Source organism: Aquarana catesbeiana, linkage group LG01 (assembly GCF_042186555.1).
Source record: "Aquarana catesbeiana isolate 2022-GZ linkage group LG01, ASM4218655v1, whole genome shotgun sequence".
NCBI classification, from domain to species: domain Eukaryota; kingdom Metazoa; phylum Chordata; class Amphibia; order Anura; family Ranidae; genus Aquarana; species Aquarana catesbeiana.
This window is the reverse complement of record NC_133324.1, coordinates 902,981,805-903,002,156: the sequence shown is the minus strand read 5'-3', so window position 1 is coordinate 903,002,156 and position 20,352 is coordinate 902,981,805. Positions and strand designations below refer to the sequence as shown.

The following is a 20,352-nucleotide window of genomic DNA, read 5'->3' as shown; positions in this document are numbered from 1 at the left end:
GGACCGTTCTTCCAACCTGTTTTTAGAGTCACTGGTTTTTAATGGCCTGGCTGTAATGAGTCAGGTGCTGCAGTTTCCAACACTGCTGATGGGGGGGGGAGATATAAGGAATGGGCCTTGAGTACCATCGAGGCCCAGGTGTCAGCCTGGGTGGTCTTCAGCACCTCCTGGTTTCACACTTCCTGGTGCATACCTTTTTTATTCCAGGGGTTAGACATCTGCACCAGTGCGGTTCTTCTACCTCCGTGGGATCTGAACTTGGTGATTTTGGTTCTCCAGAAGCCTCTCTATCTCTCTCGTGATATTTAGGAGATTCCAGTACTTACTCTGTCTCGGAAGGTGGCTTCTTGGTGGCTATCACCTCCGCTCACAGGGTGTCAAAAAGGGTGGCGTTATCTTGTCGTTCACCTTACACAGGTTAAGGTGGTGCTTTGCCCCTTTTTTACATAGTTCCGTCCTTGGATTTCCATTTGAATTGCCTGTGTTCCTGGTCAGCACATTCCAAGGAATTTGCCTTATCTGCCCTGTATGGGTTTTTGCGGACGTGCCGAGAAAGGGGCTGTCTCTTTTTTTTTTTTTTTTTTTCCTGCGACCCTTTTCTGGATGGAGTGCTATTCTGTCAGGGATTGGGTGCCTCCGTCCCTGTTATGGTGCATTCTTCTTGGGTGCTTAGTGCTTCTTGGGCCTTCTGTCATCATGCGTCCGTTGTGCAAGTTGGCAAGGCGACCCCTGGTTGCCGGTGTACATTTTCACAAGTTCTACGAAGTGGATGGGTTGGCATCTGCGGATGCCTCTTTTGGCTGCAAGTTTTTGCAGGCTGCTGTTTAGAGGGTCTATTCCCTCTTGAAGGGGTAGCGTTCAGGTTGTGTTCCAGCTGGTCCTGTGTGAAGCTCTTGTTACCTGGTTGGCTCTTGTATTAGCCTTGGGATTTTTTGTTTTCCCACCCCTCATGTTGGCACTGCTTTGGTACATCCCTATCGTTATGAAGATAGAAGGCTGTGTCTGTCAATGAAAGAATGAGAAAATAGGATTTTTTTTACTTACCATAAAATCCATTTCTCTGAGTTCATTGACAGGCACAGCACCCACCCCTCTGGTGTTCTTTTGATACTTCTATTACTGCTTGCTACTAAATTGAATACCTAGAGCAGGGAGGGGGTTATATACTGACTGTGGACGGCCCATGGGAGTAGCCAAGTGATTTGTTTTTTTGTTCTGCCTAGTGGAGGCGATATAACCCTATCGTTATGAAGATAGAAGGCTGTGTCTGTCAATGAACTCCGAGAAATGGATTTTACGCTAAGTAAAAAAAATCTTATTTTTTATATTTTACAGAAAATTGGGTATTATGTTGTGTTTTTGTGCATTATACTGCAGCTGCAGGCATCATCCCAGTATTGTTTTTTGGAGCCGACAGTTGTCTCTCTTGTAAAAGCAATCGTAGGGGCTAACTGCTGGATTTCTTTTACATGCAGCAGGAGGGGATGTTTCCACCCTCCACAGCTTTCTCGGGTTCTCCCATCCCACCAGGAGACCCAGATGACCACCCGGCGTTCTGTTCGCCTCTGATATAGGGAACTGGAAACGTTGAGCATACATCACTTCTAGTTTCCATGGATTTACGGTGCCATTTTTAAAAAAATGAAAAGCATCTGATCACCCCAACCTTGGGGTGATCAAATGCTTTTAAAGGCAGAGGAGGCCTCTGGGATTTATTAGACCCCAGATCTCTCCATAAAGAGTACCTGTCACTGCCTATAGCTATCACAGGGGATATTTATATATATCGCTGTTTTAGTAACCTGACAGCTTATTCTAAATAGGAGACCTTCATTTTGTTTGCAAAAATAAAGATTCTAACTACAAGCAAGAATAAGTCCTTACATTTACAGAGCACCTATGATTTCAGATCCATCATGGCAGCGCCTGTTAGCGGGCATCCACTCTCCTGCTGCTGCCACGTCCCTCTCCTTGTTGTGTCACTGCCGCATCACCAGCTGTCCCATTAAAGTGAATGAGACTGTCAATGAGTCAACAGTGGGTCAGAGGAGGAGCCGATGTGGGACAGAGATGACAGTTACTCTTTTAAAAATCATGACTTAAATCAAGCCTTTTTACTAGGGTTGCACCGATACCAAGCTTTTGCCTGAGTACTTGTACTCGAGAAAATGCTCCGATGCTTGATCTGATACCTGGGCGGTCAGGGGTGATCGGCGGGGGGGGGAGTTACAAGCACATGATCCCCCTGTATAGATTTCAATAAAGCAGCTGACAGCTGCTTTTCCTCCTCTCCCTCCCGCGGCTTTCAGCTGCTTTATTGAAATCTATATAGGGGGTTCGGTGATTGTAACTCCCCCCATGCCTGCACCGATCACCCCTGACTGTCCCCAAATCCTCCTCTGGTCCCCCTCTGTGTCCTCCATGCTCCTCCTTTCCCCCCTGCGTGCGCTCCCCACCTGTGCTCCTCCACCCCCTTTGTCCTCTATCTGTCAGGATGGAGAGCGGAGGAAGGAGCCGGTAAATCTGTCATTTACCGGCTCCTTCCTTTTCCGAATGAACAGAGTCAGTGATCACTGATTCTGTCCATTCATAGACTGAAGCATCGTAAACTGTGTTTACGATGCTTTAGTTTATGAATGGAGAAGAGCCTTTGTCTCCTGTTCATTCATCTCAGTGCAGCCAAGGCTGCAGAGAAAGGGACTGGGAAATCTATTTCCTCAGTCCCTTTCTCCGTCTCAAAAGGGAGATGTCAGGGGTCTAAGACCCCCTGATATCTCACCAAAGCCCCCCAACAGGGCTGATAAAAAATAAATATTTAAAAGGTTAAATTGTAAAAATTATAAAAATAAAATAAACACACAGACCGTACACTCGCCACCCCCCACCAAAAAAAAAGAAAGCATTGTAAAAAAATAAATAAAAATGACTAGTAAAAAAATAAAATTGTCTCATGACAATATAAAAAATATCCGTATTGGCGGGTACTTGAAAAAAAGTATCGGTACTTGTACTCTTTCTTAACAGCTACGACGGCTCACAGGATCCCGCGAGCCGTCGTAGCTGTACGTCGGCTCCTTTAAGCGCGATAGCAGGCGTGTGATAGGCGTGCGCACCGCCGCACTGCGGGGGTGCCGATGCTCGTGGCCGACGGTTGCGATGACCACCGGCCATGAACAATCAGGGGCACGAGAGGCTGAACAGGGACGTGTGTGTGTGTGTGTGTGTGTGTGTGTGTGTGTGTAAACTCACAAATCCCTGTTCTGTTCTGTGAGGAGAGACAGATCGTGAGCTCCTAATAGCTATAGGAATAGCTCTATCATTTCCTCTAGGTCAGTCCCCTCCCCCTACAGTTAGAAACACACAAAGGGAACACAGTTAACCCCTTGATCGCCCCCTAGTGTTAACCCCTTCCCTGCCAGTGACATTTTTACAGTAATCAGTGCATTTTTATAGCACTGATCGCTGTATAAATGCCAATGGTACCAAAAATGTGTCCGCCATAATGTCGCAGTTCCGATAAAAATCGCAGATCGCCCCCATTGCTAGTAAAAAAAAAAAAATAATAATAAAAATGCTATAAATCTATTCCCTTCTTTGTAGACGCTATAACTTTTGCGCAAACCAATCAATATACGCTTGATGTGATTTTTTTATTTTTAACCAAAAATATGTAGAAGAATACATATCGGCCTAAACTGAGAAAAAATGTGCTTTTAAAAAAAAAAAACGGGATTTTTTTTAAATATTGTGTTTTTTTTTCAAAATTGTCTCTCTTTTTTTGTTTATAGCGCAAAAAATAAAAACCGCAGAGATGATCGAATACCACAAAAAGAAAGCTTTATTTGTGGGGGAAAAAAAAAGACGTCAATTTTGTTTGGGTGCAGCGTCGCACGACAGCGCAATTGTCAGTTAAAGCTACGCAGTGCCGAATCGCAAAAAATGGCCTGGTCATTCAGCAGCCAAATCTTCCGGGGCTGAAGTGGTTAAAGTGGTATCCGTGCAACCCTACTTTTTACTAGTGATTTAAATCGACTTGATTTAAATCAAATCCACCCAGGCAAATATCCAGCATTTTACGTTTTGCCTAGAGGCTGATGAGTGCCAATGACACCAGTTGGTAACTGGCACAAAAGGTGGGGTATACAGAGAATTTACCTGTAGAAATATTTAAGGCAGCCATTCTCAATGAGAGTTCTGTGGAACCCTAGGTTTCCTCTAGAGGTTGCTAGGGTTTCCTTGAGCTGTTGCTGATTTATCTGTTGGTGCCTGCATAGTTTCAGGTAAATGCCATTTGACAGAGCTATCAGCAGGATGCAAACTATTTTTTTTTTTTTTTACATGTCTGTAAGGTGGAGGGGTGACATTCTTCTCTGACCACCAATGTGGCATTCCTCCCACTGACCCCTGATAAATTCATTTTATTAGGGGTTTTCTTGGGTAAAAAAGGTTGAGAGGTGCCAATATAAGAGGTACTTGAGAAGGTTTAATCCACTTGAGCTCCGGAAGGTTTTACCCCTCCATGACCAGGCCATTTTTTGCTATTCAACACTGTGCTACTTTAACTGTTAATTGCATGGTCATGCAACGCTGTAACAGAACTCATTTTTTCACAGAAATAGAGCTTTCTTTTGATGGTATTTGATCACCCCTGGGGTTTTCTTATTTTTTGTGATCTAAATAAAAAAAAACCTAAATATTTTGAAAAAAAACCCCAATTTTTTTTACTTTCCGCTATAAAACCAATCCAAAAAAAATGTAAAAAATTAAATTTCTTCATACATTTTGGTCAAAATGTATTCTGCAACATAGCTTTGGTGAAAAAAATAAACAAAAAGTGTATATTTAATTGGTTTATGTGTAAGTTATAGCGTCTACAAACTGTTATATATATTGAAATTTTTTTTTTTTTACACTACTAATCAGTGACTTATAATGGTACTGCGATAGTGCAGAGGGCACTGACACTGGGGGGAGAACTAACTGCCACTGACATCACCAGTGACACTAATACAGGCAGTCCCCGAGTTACGAACACCCCAGTTACGAATGGCCTCAAATGCCGGCCACTTGTGCTCCACGCTAGTCCTGGATACCTTTCTAGCACCTCCGGACACATCCCACAGTGCCGAACTACGCCCCAGATAACGTAACAAGCGCCAAAAACATCCCACATCCATGCACAGGCGGCAGTTACACTTACGAATGCAGTGTTGCGACTTACGAACAAACCTACAGTCCCTATTGTGTTCGTAACTCGGGGACTTCCTGTACAGTGATTAATGATAATGCTGTACACTGTTGCTGTATTAATGGCACTGGTTGAGAATTGGCTAACATCTAGGGGCGGTCAAGGGGTTAAATGTGTGCCTAACTGTTAAATGTGTGTGATGTGTGCTGCTTTTACTAACTTGTCTCTGTTGATTATCCCTGATCCCTAACCGAGAGATTATTCCCTCTGTACAGAGCCCTGTGTTGATTGTCAACGCAGGGCTCTCTGCTGTGATTGGACACAGCCGTTCAACAGGTCCCAGCCATGAATGATTGGCAGGGACTTGCTGACACACCCCCGTTGTGTACATTCGCAGCTGGCACGGGGGGGGGGGGGGGGCACGCATTCGCCCTTAAACCAGAAGCATGCAGCAACTTACCAGTTCGTCGCTTTGCCTGCACGTCATTACATTGTGGGCGGGCGGGCTGAAAGTGGTTATCCCCATTCACACCTGAGTGTTTCTGCTCAAGCAAAATTTTCATTGTTTGTAGTTATACTGCTCAATGGGAGTGTCTGTAAACACGCAATGCATGCATTTTCATGCGGTTTTATGTCCCAAAAACACCTACAACTGCTGTACTCACTTTGCTCAGCCCAGGAAACACCTACATAAAACTGTTTTTAAATGTGGGAAACAAAGCTTCAACATCACCAGGAATACACTTTGCTTAGTAGTGAATGCAGGCTTAGAATATTACAGTCCACACATATCCAAGGAAATGGGAATAAAGAAGCTGAAGTTGTGGCTCTGCCAAACCTGTGCTGTGCTGCCAACAATATGAAGTGAGCCAAGTCTCCAGACAGCAGTACATGAGGTTGCTCAGGTGCCCTCTACTCTCCAGGTGTGGAACATGGAAATGCTGTAGGGCTCATTGTCATTTCCAAGCTTACTGGAGTCATTGGTAAGCCTGGAACCAATCCGATGCGGCCGATGGCTAGTCAGAAAGCCGAGTGAGGGCAAGGTAGCACCCACTCTAGTACAAGACCTCCTCTGTAACTCTAAATAGGTAACCTGTAAAAAAAATTTAAAGTGTCACCTCTGAAGATTTTTAAGTACCGTAGTTTGTCGCCATTCCACGAGCGTGAGCAATTTTAAAGCATGACATGTTGGGTATCTATTTACTCGGCATAACATCATCTTTCACATTATGCAAAAAAATTGGGCTAACTTTAGTATTTTTATTTTTTATTAAAGTGTATTTTTCCCCAATAAATTGTGTTTTTTGAAAGACCGCTGCGCAAATACAGTGTGACATAAAATATTGCAACAATTGCCATTTTATTCTCTAGGGTCTCTGCTAAAAGAAAAGAAAAAGTTTAGGGGTTTGAAGTAATTTTCTAGAAAAAAAATACTAATTTAAACATGTAAACAAGAAGTTCCAGAAAAAGACTGGTCAGCAAGTGGTCAATTTCTCTTTGGGCAGTATAGGTCATGGTCTAGGCAAGGGGTGCCCAACCAGTGGCCCCCGACCTCCTGCTCTGGGTTGGCATGCCTAGGTCGCGGTTTGCTAACCCACCATCCCAAAGCATCAGTGTTGTGAATTAAGCCGAGGATAGAGGAAGCATGCAGAGCAGAGCCACATAAGCCAATTCTTCCTGTATAGCACCGACTCCTGTCACAAGTGGAGTGATCCCAAATGCACTCTGCCTGGGACAGCAACAGCCCGTGATACCTCAATGGAATACTGTTATTAAAGATAAGTTTATTACTAAAATCACAGTGTGTGTGTGTGTGTGTGTGTGTGTGTGTGTGTGTATGTGTATATATATATATATATATATATATATATATATATATATATATATATATATATATGCTTTTAAACTGATCTGCAGGTGTAGCGCAGTGCACCTGCAGGTTACCTGCACCGAGCCATAGACTTCTGTTATTACCCGCGGGTTTGGTGCACTTTCAGAAAAGGCACAACAGCTGCAGGATATAATGGAAGTCTATGGCAAAGGGCAGCTAACCTGCAGGAAAGCCACAGGTGCACTATGCTGCACCCACAGTGCATGTAAACCACAGCGCATCAGTGTGAAAGCAGCATTACTTTGATTGTGAAAGGCACACAGCACATAATATGTATATAACTATATATTGTAAACGGCTGCATGTGCTTAACCATATATATCCCTTTTTATAAAGGGATATGCTCGTAAGAGCATATGAGCAGTACATCATTACTGGACAGAAATTCTATAATGTAATCCATTCAAAGCCAGATTCAACACTGCTCTTGGCCGGGCATACCCTCTCGTGTCACATAATTCAGTGCAGTGCAATATCCCTATTATGCTTCAATGTCTGTGGGAAAGGTTGTGGACATTGCAGAAGACGGCGTAGCTTTTGAACCAGAGAAGAAATTGAACTGCATTTTTACAGGCTCAGAATCCAGGCTATTTAGGCCCTAAAAAGACTTTATCACTTTGCCTTCCTGAGTGTTCCACCTTTTATTCTCTAGACCAAAACAGAAAATTATTATCATAAATGGAAGCCATTCATGATAACATTGTTTACTATTGTGATCTCTGTGATTGGTCATGATGATCACGTGGCCCTGTACCATGTGATAGCTGTGACCAATCAAAATAGTAAACAATGAATTATGACAATTAAAAACCGCTGCTTCTTCAGTGATCACTGTAATAAGCATTCGATGAAAAAAAAAAAATAAAACCTGATCACCTCCTCCGAGTAGTACAGTGTCAATATGGTGACACTGCACTACTCTGTTGACAGTATGTAAATTTTTTAGTAAATCAACCCATTGTGTCACCTTAAAGTGTGTGTTAACCATTTGGCTGGACAAAGACCAGAGCACATTTTGTGATTCGGCACTACGTCGCTTTAACTGACAATTGCGCTGTCGTGCGACGTGGCTTCCAAATAAAATTGACATCCTTTTTTTTCCCCACAAATAGAGCTTTCTTTTGGTGGTATTTGATCACCTCTGCGTTTTTTTTTTTTTGCGCTATAAACAAAAATAGAGCGACAATTTTGAAAAAAAAACGCATTATTTTTTCCTTTTTGCTATAATATCCCCAAAAAATATATAAAAGAGCAATTTTTTTCCTCAGTTTAGGCCGATACGTATTCTACATATTTTTGGTAAAAAAAAATCACAATAAGCGTTTATTGATTGGTTTGCGCAAACCCCACAGTGAAAGGGTTACTAACTAGGGGGCAGTGAAGGGGTTAAGTGTGTCCTAGGGAGTGATTCTAACTGTGTGGGGGAGGGGCTGTGTGTGACACATCACTGATCATAGCTCCCGATCACAGGGAGCCATGATCAGTGACAGTGTCATTAGGCTGAACGGGGAGATTCTTGTTTATATTAGCATCTCCCCGTTCTTCAGCTTTGTGAGACGATCGCGGGCATCCCCGTGGACATTGTTCCTACTCGTGGAGCTCGTGGCAGGGGGCGTGCGCCGCCGGCGGCAAATTCAAAGGGACGTCCCTGTACGCCCATTTGCCCAGCCGTGCCATTCTGCCGACGTAAATGTACATGCGGTGGTTGGCAAGTGGTTAATGCATGTTTTACAGCACAGTGTGTGTGTTGTATAATTTGGTCCCTTCTATCACCTAAAAAACCTGGCTGATCCTGCCTGGCTATACCCTCCCCCGTGTAAACTGACCACGGTTTAAAATGGCTGCTGAGCCCTGACAACGTGGTCAGTTTACGTGCCTCTGTCATCCCACCCCCCTCCCTGCCTGCTCTGTGCCTTCTGTACTCCCTGGCCAGTGAACATGGCATTCCTGGAGGCAGCCAGGTACCAGTAGGCTAGGCTTTCTTGGCTTAAATGAACAGGGACTGCTAAAGTTGACGCTACACTAAGCTATACTCCCTAACCACTTGTATAGAGGCGGACATTACAGAAAATTGGTTTTGATACAATTGGTTGATTTGTGTGATACACAAGATACAATGTCTGGTACATTATCAGTCCAGATGCTGAAAAAGTCTCACACGTGGTATCGTCATACTCGGGAGTAGCAGAATGTGTTTTGGGCTGTAGTTCCAAGTATGCCCATGCTGTGTATGAGAAATATGTCATTAAAGGGGTTGTAAACCCTTGTGTTTTTTCACCTTAATGCATCCTATGCATTAAGGTGAAAAAACATCTGAAACTGACCAGCCTTAGCCCGTTCGTTCCCTCGGTGGAGACGCGCTCACCCTCTCTGCCTGGGGTTCTCAGCTCTTGATTGGATAGAGTGATAGCAGCGCAGCAATTGGCCCCTGCTGCTCTCAATCAAATCCAAGGACGCCTGCGCTGGGGGGGAGCAGAGTCCGGCATTCTGTATCTATTGATGCTGGAAAATGCAAATGCTGGACTCAGGAGCGTGCCCGCAAGGTAACCCCCAGGGAGCGAGCTTCTCCTAAGGGTTTTCCGATACAAGGAGGAGCCGCGAGCGCCGTTAGGGGACCCCAGAAGATGAGGATTGGAGCCATACTGTGCAAAACGAACTGCACAGTGGAGGTAAGTATGATATGTTTGTTATTAAAAAAAAAAAAAAAAAAAAGAGGTTTTACAACCCCTTTTTAAACTGACAATTTTGTGGAAAAAAATAAAATTTTCATTCTGCATTTTCCAAAAACTTGTGGCAAAAAAATGAAGTCTTAAAAAGACGCACTATGGATCTTAGAAGATACCTTGGGGTGTTTGGTTTCCAAAATGTGGTCATTTTATGGGTGTTCCCACTGTCCTGGTGCTCCAGGGCCCCCCAAAATGTAATGGGTAGACAGGAAATTAGATGCATAATGTATGCCCCCAGAAAGCCTGAAGTTGCTCCCTGGATTTTGGTCCCCTCTGTGTGGCCAGGCTGTGAAAAAGTCCCACATGTGGTTTCCCCTTAATCGGGGGGGGGGGGGGGGGGGGGATAGCAGAATGTGTTTTGGGGTGTATTTAGAAGTTTGCCTATGCTGTGTATGAGATGTAACTTGTTAAAATTACAGCTTTGTGAAAAAAATATTTTATTTCTTAATTTCCCCCCCAAAAAAAGTGACAAAAAATGACTTAAAAAACTTGCCATGCCTCTTATTAAATACCTTGGAGTGACTACTTTCCAAAAGGGGGGCATTTGGGGGGGGGGTTGTACTGTCCTGGCATTTTAGTGTGTTAAGAAATGAGATCAGTACACTTAGAGAAGAGGAGGTTCAGGGCTGCTCTGATCGATATCATTGCACAGAGCAGGTAAGTATAACATGTTTATTATTTTAAATTTAAAAAAGTAGCTTTACAGTCACTTTAAGATAGATTAATTATAGTGGAACTGATTGGTGGCATGTCAAGGGGGAGCACTTGCAATAAAGTGCAAATCTGGGCTTATCCTGCTGGAGGGTGACAACGCCGCAATCTCCCTCGCCAATGCACAACAGCACTACCAGTTATATTTTGCGGAAGCTTATCACGTTCTGTTTCTTCAATCATGGGGCAAAAAACATAATAAATATAATTAGTCCCTATATTACTATGCTTTGTTTGCCTTTGTTTTTTTTTCTAATTTAATTTCCTTTCTTGCTTCACAGAAATAGTTTTGGATGAGATAACCAAAAAGGAACTCTTCACCGACACCTTCTGTAGAGTGTGTGGAGCAGTCCTACAATTCGAATCCCACAGAAATGCACATTATGAGGTATGTTGCTAGTTAATAAAGTTAATTCAGATCATTTCTTAGTTACCAGGCTGGCACTCATTCTTTGACAGTAGTCTGCCACATTTCAATCCCAAATATGACAGTGCTTCATGGCAATGATACTCTACTTGCGCTTTTGGAGGGCAGTGCTCTGGACTTGCTCAGCCAGTTGCCAGGCCTAAGCACTGTCACATGGGGGTGTGCCGATCACTTAAAAGGGACTCGGTAGGACATACGCCCCATGAATCAAACAGACTTGTCCGTGATTCTTCACCAAAGATAATAAGGCCCAGATGGTTATAGGCGTTGGTAGAATTGGATAAAAAAATCTTCTCACAAGGACCACCGGTCGACAAGAAAGGAGGCTCCAAGATATATAAAATGTCTTATGGATTCAAACCTATAAGGCCAAAAAGGACTAAAAAACGCACATAGTGTGAATCCACATAACACAAAATGTATTAAAAGATTAAAGATTTACGCTCACATTTAGAAGAAGTAAAACAAGCGCTTGTTAATCGATAGAAAGACACAATGGGAACAGCAGGCTCGAGCCTGAATTGTTTGATTCATGGGGCGTATGTCCTACTGAATCCACGTTTTCCGGTAAGCCTCAGTGTTATTGGTGGCGGTGCTTCCGCCTTTTCATGCACGTTTAGCGGTGGCTTGATATTTACCATTTGTGGCGTCAAGATACATATGTTTTGGACATTTCCATTTTCATCAAACACTTTTTTTTCTCACTCAGTGGACTCTTTCTTTGTTCATTAATTTTTTCTATTATTGCTTTTGAGTTTATAATAAGTTGTTCACTGTATTTTATGTGTATGGTATATATTGGTTTAATCACCTGACATCACTGCATTTATATGCATGGTATACATCGGTTTAATCACTTATCATTATTTCAATATTGCACATGTATACTGTTTGATATCTTCACAATTATTCTAACTTTCATATATTTTAGATGTGTATTAGGTAATCTATGCACTTTAGACTACTCATTCAAATTTTAAATTGTCACTAGCGCTGCACCATCACTTTCCTCTATGTAGACCCTCTGTTATCTTTCGTAAATAATTACTGTTTTTAATATGCCACAGGTTTAAGTGGCGAATATTTTTTATGATGTAAAATGAATAAAGAAATCTATATTTGTACTTTTTAAATGAAGTGTCTGTGTGTTTTATATGGTTGCCGACAAAATTTCCCCAGAAAATGTAAATATTAAATTTTGATATTAGGGATGGTGGCAACCCACACCTACACTTGAGGGGCTAGAATAACTTCTATCGTAATGTGTATGAAGATGTGGAAAGTTTTTTTTTTTAAAGTGATCATGTTATACAGTTTTGCTCATAAGTTTACATACCCTGACAAAATGCCCTAAATGTCTTGGTATGCTGACGACTTAAGAGTTCCCTTCACTGGAACTAAGAGGCCAAGCCCAACCCCTGAAAAACAACCCCACACCATATTCCCCCCCCCTCCACCAAATGATTTGGACCAGTGCACAAAGCAAGATCCATAAAGACATGGATGAGTAAGTTTGGGGTGGAAGAACTTGACTGGCCTGCACAGAGTCCTGACCTACCCAATAGAACACCTTTGGGATGTTTGGGATATATATATACATACACAGTTGTGCTCATAAGTTTACATACCCTGGCAGTATTTTGTGATTTCTTGGCCATTTTTCAGAGAATATGAATGATAACACAAAAACTTTTCTTTCACTCATGGTTAGTGTTTGGCAGAAGCCATTTATTATCAATCAACTGTGTTTACTCTTTTTAAATCATAATGGCAACAGAAACTACCCAAATGACCCTGATCAAAAGTTTACATACCCTGGTGATTTTGGCCAGATAACATGGACACAAGTTGACACAAAGGAGTTTGAATGGTTATTAAAGGTAACCATCCTCACCTGTGATCTGTTTGCTTGTAATTAGTGTGTGTGTATAAAAAGTCAATGAGTTTCTGGACTCCTGACAGACCCTTGTATCTTTCATCCAGTGCTGCACTGACGTTTCTGGATTCTGAGTCATGGGGAAAGCAAAAGAATTGTCAAAGGATCTGTGGGAAAAGGTAGTTGAACTGTATAAAACAGGAAAGGGATATAAAAAGATATCCAAGAAATTGAGAATGCCAATCAGCAGCGTTCAAACACTAATCAAGAAGTAGAAAATGAGGGGTTCTGTTGAAACCAAACCACGGTCAGGTAGACCAACTAAAATTTCAGCCACAACTGCCAGGAAAATTGTTCGGGATGCAAAGAAAAACCCACAAATAACTTCAGGTGAAATACAGGCTCAAGATGCATAATAAGGAGGCACTTGAAGAAAGATGGGCTGCATGGTCGAGTCAACAGAAGAAAGCCATTACTGCGCAAATGCCACAAAGTATCCTGCTTACAATACGCCATACAGCACAGAGATGAGCCCCAAACCTTCTGGCACAAAGTCATTTGGATTGATGAGACCAAAATTGAGCTTTTTGGCCACAGCCATAAACGCTACATTTGGAGAGGAGTCAACAAGGCCTATGATGAAAGGTACAGAGGTGGATCACTGATGTTTTGGGGATGTGTGAGCTACAGAGGCACAGGAAATTTGGTCAAAATTGTTGGCAAGATGAATGCCGTATGTTATCAAGAAATACTGGAGGAACATTTGCATTCATCCCTCAGGAAGCTGCGCATGAGACATACTTGGACATTCCAACATGACAATGATCCAAAACACAAGGCCAAGTCGACCTGTCATTGGCTAAAGCATAACAAAGTGAAGGTTCTGGAGTGGCCCTCTCAGTCTCCTGGCCTCAATATCATTGAGCCACTTTGGGGAGATCTCAAACGTGCAGTTCATGCAAGATAGCCCAAGAATTTACAGGAACTGGAGGCTTTTTGCCAAGAGGAATGGGCAGCTTTACCATCTGAGAAGATAAAGAACCTCATCCACAAATGCCACCAAAGACTTCAAGCTGTCATTGATGTTAAAGGGGGCAATACACGGTATTAAGAACTGGGGTATGTAAATTTTTGATCAGGGTCATTTGGGTAGTTTCTGTTGTCGTCATGATTTAAAAAGAGTAAACACAGTGGATTGATAATAAATGGCTTCAGCCAAACACTAACCATGCGTGAAAGAAAAGTTTTTATGTTATCATTCATATTATCTGAAAAATGGCCAAGAAATCATAAATTCTGCCAGGGTATATAAACTAATGAGCACAACTGTATATTTAATTGTAATGTAAACGTGTATGTTTGGATCCATTATTATTATAGTTATTATAAACTTTATTAAACCCAAATAATTATCCACATGTTCATATTACCAATATATAAATATAAATGTATATTCATGGTGCATGTGTTCACTTTAGCAATTTTCCACATCTTTATACATATCATAATGACAGTACAACATCTCTAATAGCAATCCCAATGTCCTATTGACAATAACCATGAATAACCAACTTTTTATCACTGCAATAACATTTACAAACACTTAGATGTTCACAAGAAATAAGATCAAACATGCAGAAGTGTCTGTGGCCACACTAGATTATTCAGCACTACATTGTGCTCCAGACAGCAGCCACTCACTTCTTCCTTCCATGCAGGCTAGTCTCTCTCCCTCTCCATTAGCTGTGTCCTCTGTGCAGAGCTCACTGCAAGCACGGAGGTGAAAAGGAATGGAAAAGAGGCTGTAACAGCCGCTACATTTCAGTAAGGGAGGCACACTCTGTTCCTGATGGAGCCCGACCTCAAAACATCCAGGGACAAACAGCAAGCAAGGGGGACTGTTGACAGCTGAGCGATGCACAGCCCACACTTCCTCCCGGCTCTCTCCTCCTTGCTCCCAGGACTGAGCTGACAGTAGTGATGCTGCTCTTATTCCTCCTGTCAGTGGCAGCGCCCCTCCCAATGCAGCGCCCGGGGCAGTTGCCCCCTCCCCCTAGTTTCGGCCCTGACTGTCAGTATTGGTTATGTTATGTAGTCAGTTTTTAGATGTGAATAGTTCTTCATGGAATACTGCTTTAATGCTTTGATTACTCTTTTTGCAGGGTAAGAGACATGCTCAGAAAGTTCGCCTTTACTTCTTAAATAAAGAACTGGAAGAAATGGCATATAAGAAGAGAGCAGATCAGAAAGCAGAGCGCATTCATTCTCGTGTAAGATTTCCTCTTTCTCCAGTCTTTCCGTATTTTGAATTTTATTTAGTATTCCAATGAAGAGTTGTGGCATCTAGCTTTATGGGAATACTAATTTCAGAAAAGTTGGTATTTGTGTGGCATCTTTGGGGCTGTAAGGGGGGGGGGGGGGGGTAGGAGCACTGTGTGGCATGCTATGCAGCTGCAGAGTTACCTTGCGACCCTCGTGCTCCTCTGCTGGTGCTGTTGGGAATGGTATATGTGGCTTTCTTCCCAGGGTGCAGTTTGCTCCAAAAACTGTCATTTGTGGAAGGCAGGAGAGTCATAAATGATTAGCTTCAACCTTATGTTAAAAATTACAACAAAGACACTTTGGAAATATTTAGCAATGCATATTTTTCTTTTCTTCCCCATTCTTCTCACAGTGGTCATTTTCACTAAGGGAAGATTAATCCATCTCCCTTTACTATCTGGAACTCTGAATCTGCTTCCTGGAACATGTGACAGTGCACATTGTCAGAGGGGAGAAACAATGGTGATGTAGCCTTCCCAGGATGCATCTATGAGGCTAGGGCTACATCACCAGTGCCCCACTCAACCAAGAAGTGGAAAAACAGTAATTATGAGTAAGGCTCCATTCACACTTGTGCGACTTGTCATGCAACTTTGGACATCATGTTTTCCAATAATAACCATTCATATATGTGTGAGTTGCAGCATTGCAAAGTTGCGGCGACTTCATAGTAGTTTATGCACTATTTTGGTTCGACTTTCATACAACTTGAGAGCCGTAGACGTCAATGTTAACCCTCGAATGTTGCATGAAAGTCTTACCTGAATGTTATATAATGCAAAAGTTGTCTATTATCACTGGTCAAAGCCAGAGTCATGTCAAAGTCAAAGTTGCACTCCAAAGTTGGCGCAACTTTGGATTCGTATAAGTGTGAATGGAGATTACTAGGTCTTAGTTCCATGACCGGCACTACGTTACTTATATGCTAATTGTGTAAAGGTGGAGTCTGTTTAGGTATACATATTAATCTGGCCATATCTGTTTTAAACTAGCTACGACTAAGGCTTCTGGCGAAACGCGTCAGGGCGATTGTTTTATTGTTACTCTGATGTACCAATAAACTACACTTCAAGGATTTCAGTGTTGCCAGGTCTTTCTACTGTTTATGGCTGTGTTACTTTAACTGACAATTACGTGATCGTGCGACGCTGTACCCACGTGAAATTTATGTTCTTGGTTTGTTTTTTTTCACAAATAGAGCTTTCTTTTGGTGGTATTTAATCACCTCTGCGGTTTTTATTTTTTGCACTATAAACAAAAAAGACTGACGATTTTGAAAAAAAAAAGAAAAATGTTATTTTCTGCTTTAAAACATATCCAATTAAAAAAATGTACAAAATCTAATTTCTTCATAAATTGAAGCCAATATGTATTCTGCTACATGTTCTTGGTAAAAAATCCCAATAGGTGTATAGTGATTGGTTTGCGCTAAAGTTATAGCGTCTACAAACTATTGGATATTTTTATGGAATTTTTATTAATTTTTTACTAGTAATGGCGGCGATCGGCGACTTATAGCGGGACTGCGCTACTGCTGCAGACAAATTGGTCACTAAGTGACTCTTTTGGGGACCAGTGACACCAATACAGTGCTAAAAATATGCACTGTTACTGTACTAATGACACTGGCAGGGAAGGGGTTAACATCGGGGGTGATCAAAGAGTTAAATGTATGCCTAAAATGTGCTTACTAAAGCCTCGTACACACGCTTAGATTTTCGGAAGACCTAACATCCATTTTTTGTGGCATGCTAGTCTCATGTCAAAAGTGAAGACGTTACTCACAATACGACAGAATACAACGTCAGAAGTGAATTAATGTGTTGAATAGTTTTGTATGTATTTTTTTTTTTCATTTCTGAGCATGCGTAGTCTTGCTCTGACGATTTTTTTTTTTTTGTTGCACAAAAACCGTACTAATGAAACAAAAATCGGACGTTGAGTTCACATCCGACAAAAATTTTATAGTCTGCACACCCAGCTTTTGTCTGACAAAAAAAGCAAAATCGGGTGTTGAAAGCAGCGTACTAAGGATCCGAAAATCGTCAGCTCGTCGTACAAATTTTTCCATCCGATTTTCGTATTGTGTGTACGGGCCTTTAGGCCTCGTGTACACTGCTGCTGGTCAACGGACGTTTAGGAGCAGTTGGGCATTTTTTTCAGCTGCTCTTGAACTCTCCTCTGTTATCTTATCAGTACATGTACACAGGGTCCTTTATAGTCATTTTTAGGCAGTTGAATTTCAAAGCATTTTTTGGAAAGCAAAAAAATACGTTCAGGATGGATGTTCAGAGGCATTTGAAACGCCAAACGCCTGTAACTCTCGTTTAGCTGCGTTTCGTTTACAGGCATTTTTAATTTTTGACTATTTGGGGGAAAAAAAAGTTTCTAAACACAAACGTGGCATGTAAACATGGCAAAACGGACGTTCCTAAACGTCCGTTACTATCTGTCAAGTTAAAACGTCCCATGTATATTAAGCCTAACTGTGGAGGAGGTGCTTTTACTGTGGGAAGGCAGAGATCCGTGTTCCTGCTTTGCAGAAACGTAGGTTTGCTTCTCTACTGACAGAATGGCGATATCGATATATATATATATTCAATTAGTTTGTCTTATCAATTTATTTACCTTTTAAACTGTAAAACTTGACATATTGGCCCAGTGGAAATGTTTTATTTTTTTTTTTTTGCTGAGTTTAGTACCTCTATTTAATTCTTTCTGCCAATGCTTTCCACTTTTAAATCATTCTCACAGTATCACGCTGAGTGTCCAGTTTATGAAACGTTATTCACTTATTGTTGTTGTTCTTTAATTGGACATGTCCAGTCTTTTGTACAGATTAGCTCTTGACCCTCATGTCTGTCCATATTTCTGTAGATTTCAAGGTCTCTATCACAGAACAGCACTTCAGTAAGTATAAATGCATAAAATTGGTGCTTTTATTGTAATTTTTTTTACAATGTATTAAATCATGTTTAGCTTGTTTACCAAATTGTATAACGTGCTTTAGTAATATTATTAAATTACCCATAAGACGCTATCTGTTAGTGCTGTCCATGTTGAATCTTGGTGTGTAACAAATCTGCAATCCATATGTTTTATCCTTTTAGAGCACAATGGGGGAGATTTACTAAAACTGGTGAACCCAGAATCTGGTGCAGCTGTGCATTGTAATCAGATTCCAGGTTCTATTGTCAAAGCTCAATTAAACAAGCTGAAGTTAGAAGCGGATTGGTTACTATGCACAGCTGCACCAGATTCTGGGTGCAGCAGTTTTAGTAAATCTCCGCCATTGTGACAATGCACAAGAAAAGCAAACACCCTGTTGTGAATCACACCTTTAGGACACCAGTAGCTTTGGGCTGCATTGCCTAAAGCTGGATACACACTATGCAGTTATCTTTTTAGAGGTTTTTTTTTCCTTTTAAATTTACCAAAACCATATAATATGAGTTCAAACCTGAACACCTTAAATTTTTATGCAATCAAACAGGCCCTTGCACTCGTTCTTGCCAAACCAATCTATTAACCTTCTATGAGGAGGTGAGTTGCCATCTAGATAAAGGAAGGCCCGTAGACGTGGTGTATCTGGATTTTGCAAAAACATTTGACACAGTTCCCCATAAACGTTTACTGTACAAAATAAGGTGCGTGGCATGGACCATAGGGTGAGTACATGGATTGAAAACTGGCTACAAGGGCGTGTTCAGAGGGTGGTGATAAATGGGGAGTACTCAGAATGGTCAGGAGTGGGTAGTGGGGTTCCCCAGGGTTCTGTGCTGGGACCAATCCTATTTAATTTGTTCATAAACGACCTGGAGGATGGGGTAAACAGTTCAATCTCTGTATTTGCAGACAATACTAAGCTAAGCAGGGCAATAACTTCTCCGCAGGATGTGGAAACCTTGCAAAAAGACCTGAACAAATTAATGGGGTGGGCGACTACATGGCAAATGAGGTTCAATGTAAAATAATGCATTTGGGTGGCAAAAATATGAATGCAATCTATACACTGGGGGGAGAACCTCTGGGGGAATCTAGGATGGAAAAGAACTGGGGGTCCTAGTAGATAATAGGCTCAGCAATGGCATGCAATGCCAAGCTGCTGCTAATAAAGCAAACAGAATATTGGCATGCATTAAAAAGGGGATCAACTCCAGAGATAAAACGATAATTCTCCCGCTCTACAAGACTCTGGTCCGGCCGCATCTGGAGTATGCTGTCCAGTTCTGGGCACCAGTCCTCAGGAGGGATGTACTGGAAATGGAGCGAGTACAAAGAAGGGCAACAAAGCTAATAAAGGGTCTGGAAGATCTTAGTTATGAGGAAAGGTTGCGAGCACTGAACTTATTCTCTCTGGAGAAGAGACGCTTGAGAGGGGATATGATTTCAATTTACAAATACTGTACTGGTGACCCCACAATAGGGATAAAACTTTTTCGCAGAAGAGAGTTTAATAAGACTCATGGCCACTCATTACAATTAGAAGAAAAGAGGTTTAACCTTAAACTACGTAGAAGGTTCTTTACTGTAAGAGCGGCAAGGATGTGGAATTCCCTTCCACAGGCGGTGGTCTCAGCGGGGGGCATCGATAGCTTCAAGAAACTATTAGATAATCACCTGAATGACAGCAACATACAGGGATATGTAATGAAATACTGACACATAATCACACACATAGGTTGGACTTGTGTCTTTTTTCAACCTCACCTACTATGTAACTACATAGTTGAAGGTAAATCTAAAGGAAATCCAACAACAACAGTTTTGTATAGTGTGTATCCAGCTTTACACTGTCTCAATGCAAGAAAAATTCAATTTGCCTCATATCCTATGGTTTCAGTTCACACCAACACTACGTTGATGTTGCATTCATTTTCTTGCAGCATGTTCTGATGCACTATGATGCTTTGCAATGCATGTTAATAGCCAGTTACGAGCCGCACTCCATCATGCAAATGTTGTGCATATGTGAACAAATGCACTTTTTTCTTTTTTGTGAAGCAGCCTTTGGCCTTCTGGTTGCCTCCTTATATATATATACTGCTGTGGCACCATTAAATGTCATATGAAGAGACCATCTTACCGTAAACTTGTTAGCACTGCAGCTCATACCCTGCAATTAGAGCAAAGATTAGGGGCTACTTTGGTGTAGTGGGATCAGTGAAGGTTCAAAATGGCATCACTTTGTCACATAAAGGAATTCTAAGC

General features: G+C 41.7%; 1 protein-coding gene across 4 annotated transcripts in view; it reads left to right on the top strand.

The window, feature by feature from the left end:
- Positions 1-20,352, top strand: part of KRCC1 (lysine rich coiled-coil 1) — a 75,350-nt gene that overhangs the window by 36,404 nt on the left and 18,594 nt on the right. For 3 of the 4 annotated variants that reach the window (XM_073610984.1, XM_073610987.1, XM_073610986.1), the window contains exons 2-4: positions 10,798-10,904; positions 14,982-15,089; positions 18,019-18,051. In XM_073610984.1, coding sequence (XP_073467085.1) covers positions 10,798-10,904; positions 14,982-15,089; positions 18,019-18,051 — 248 coding nt within the window. The remainder of the gene's footprint in view (positions 1-10,797; positions 10,905-14,981; positions 15,090-18,018; positions 18,052-20,352) is intronic. The other variant, XM_073610985.1, reaches the window with a different exon arrangement.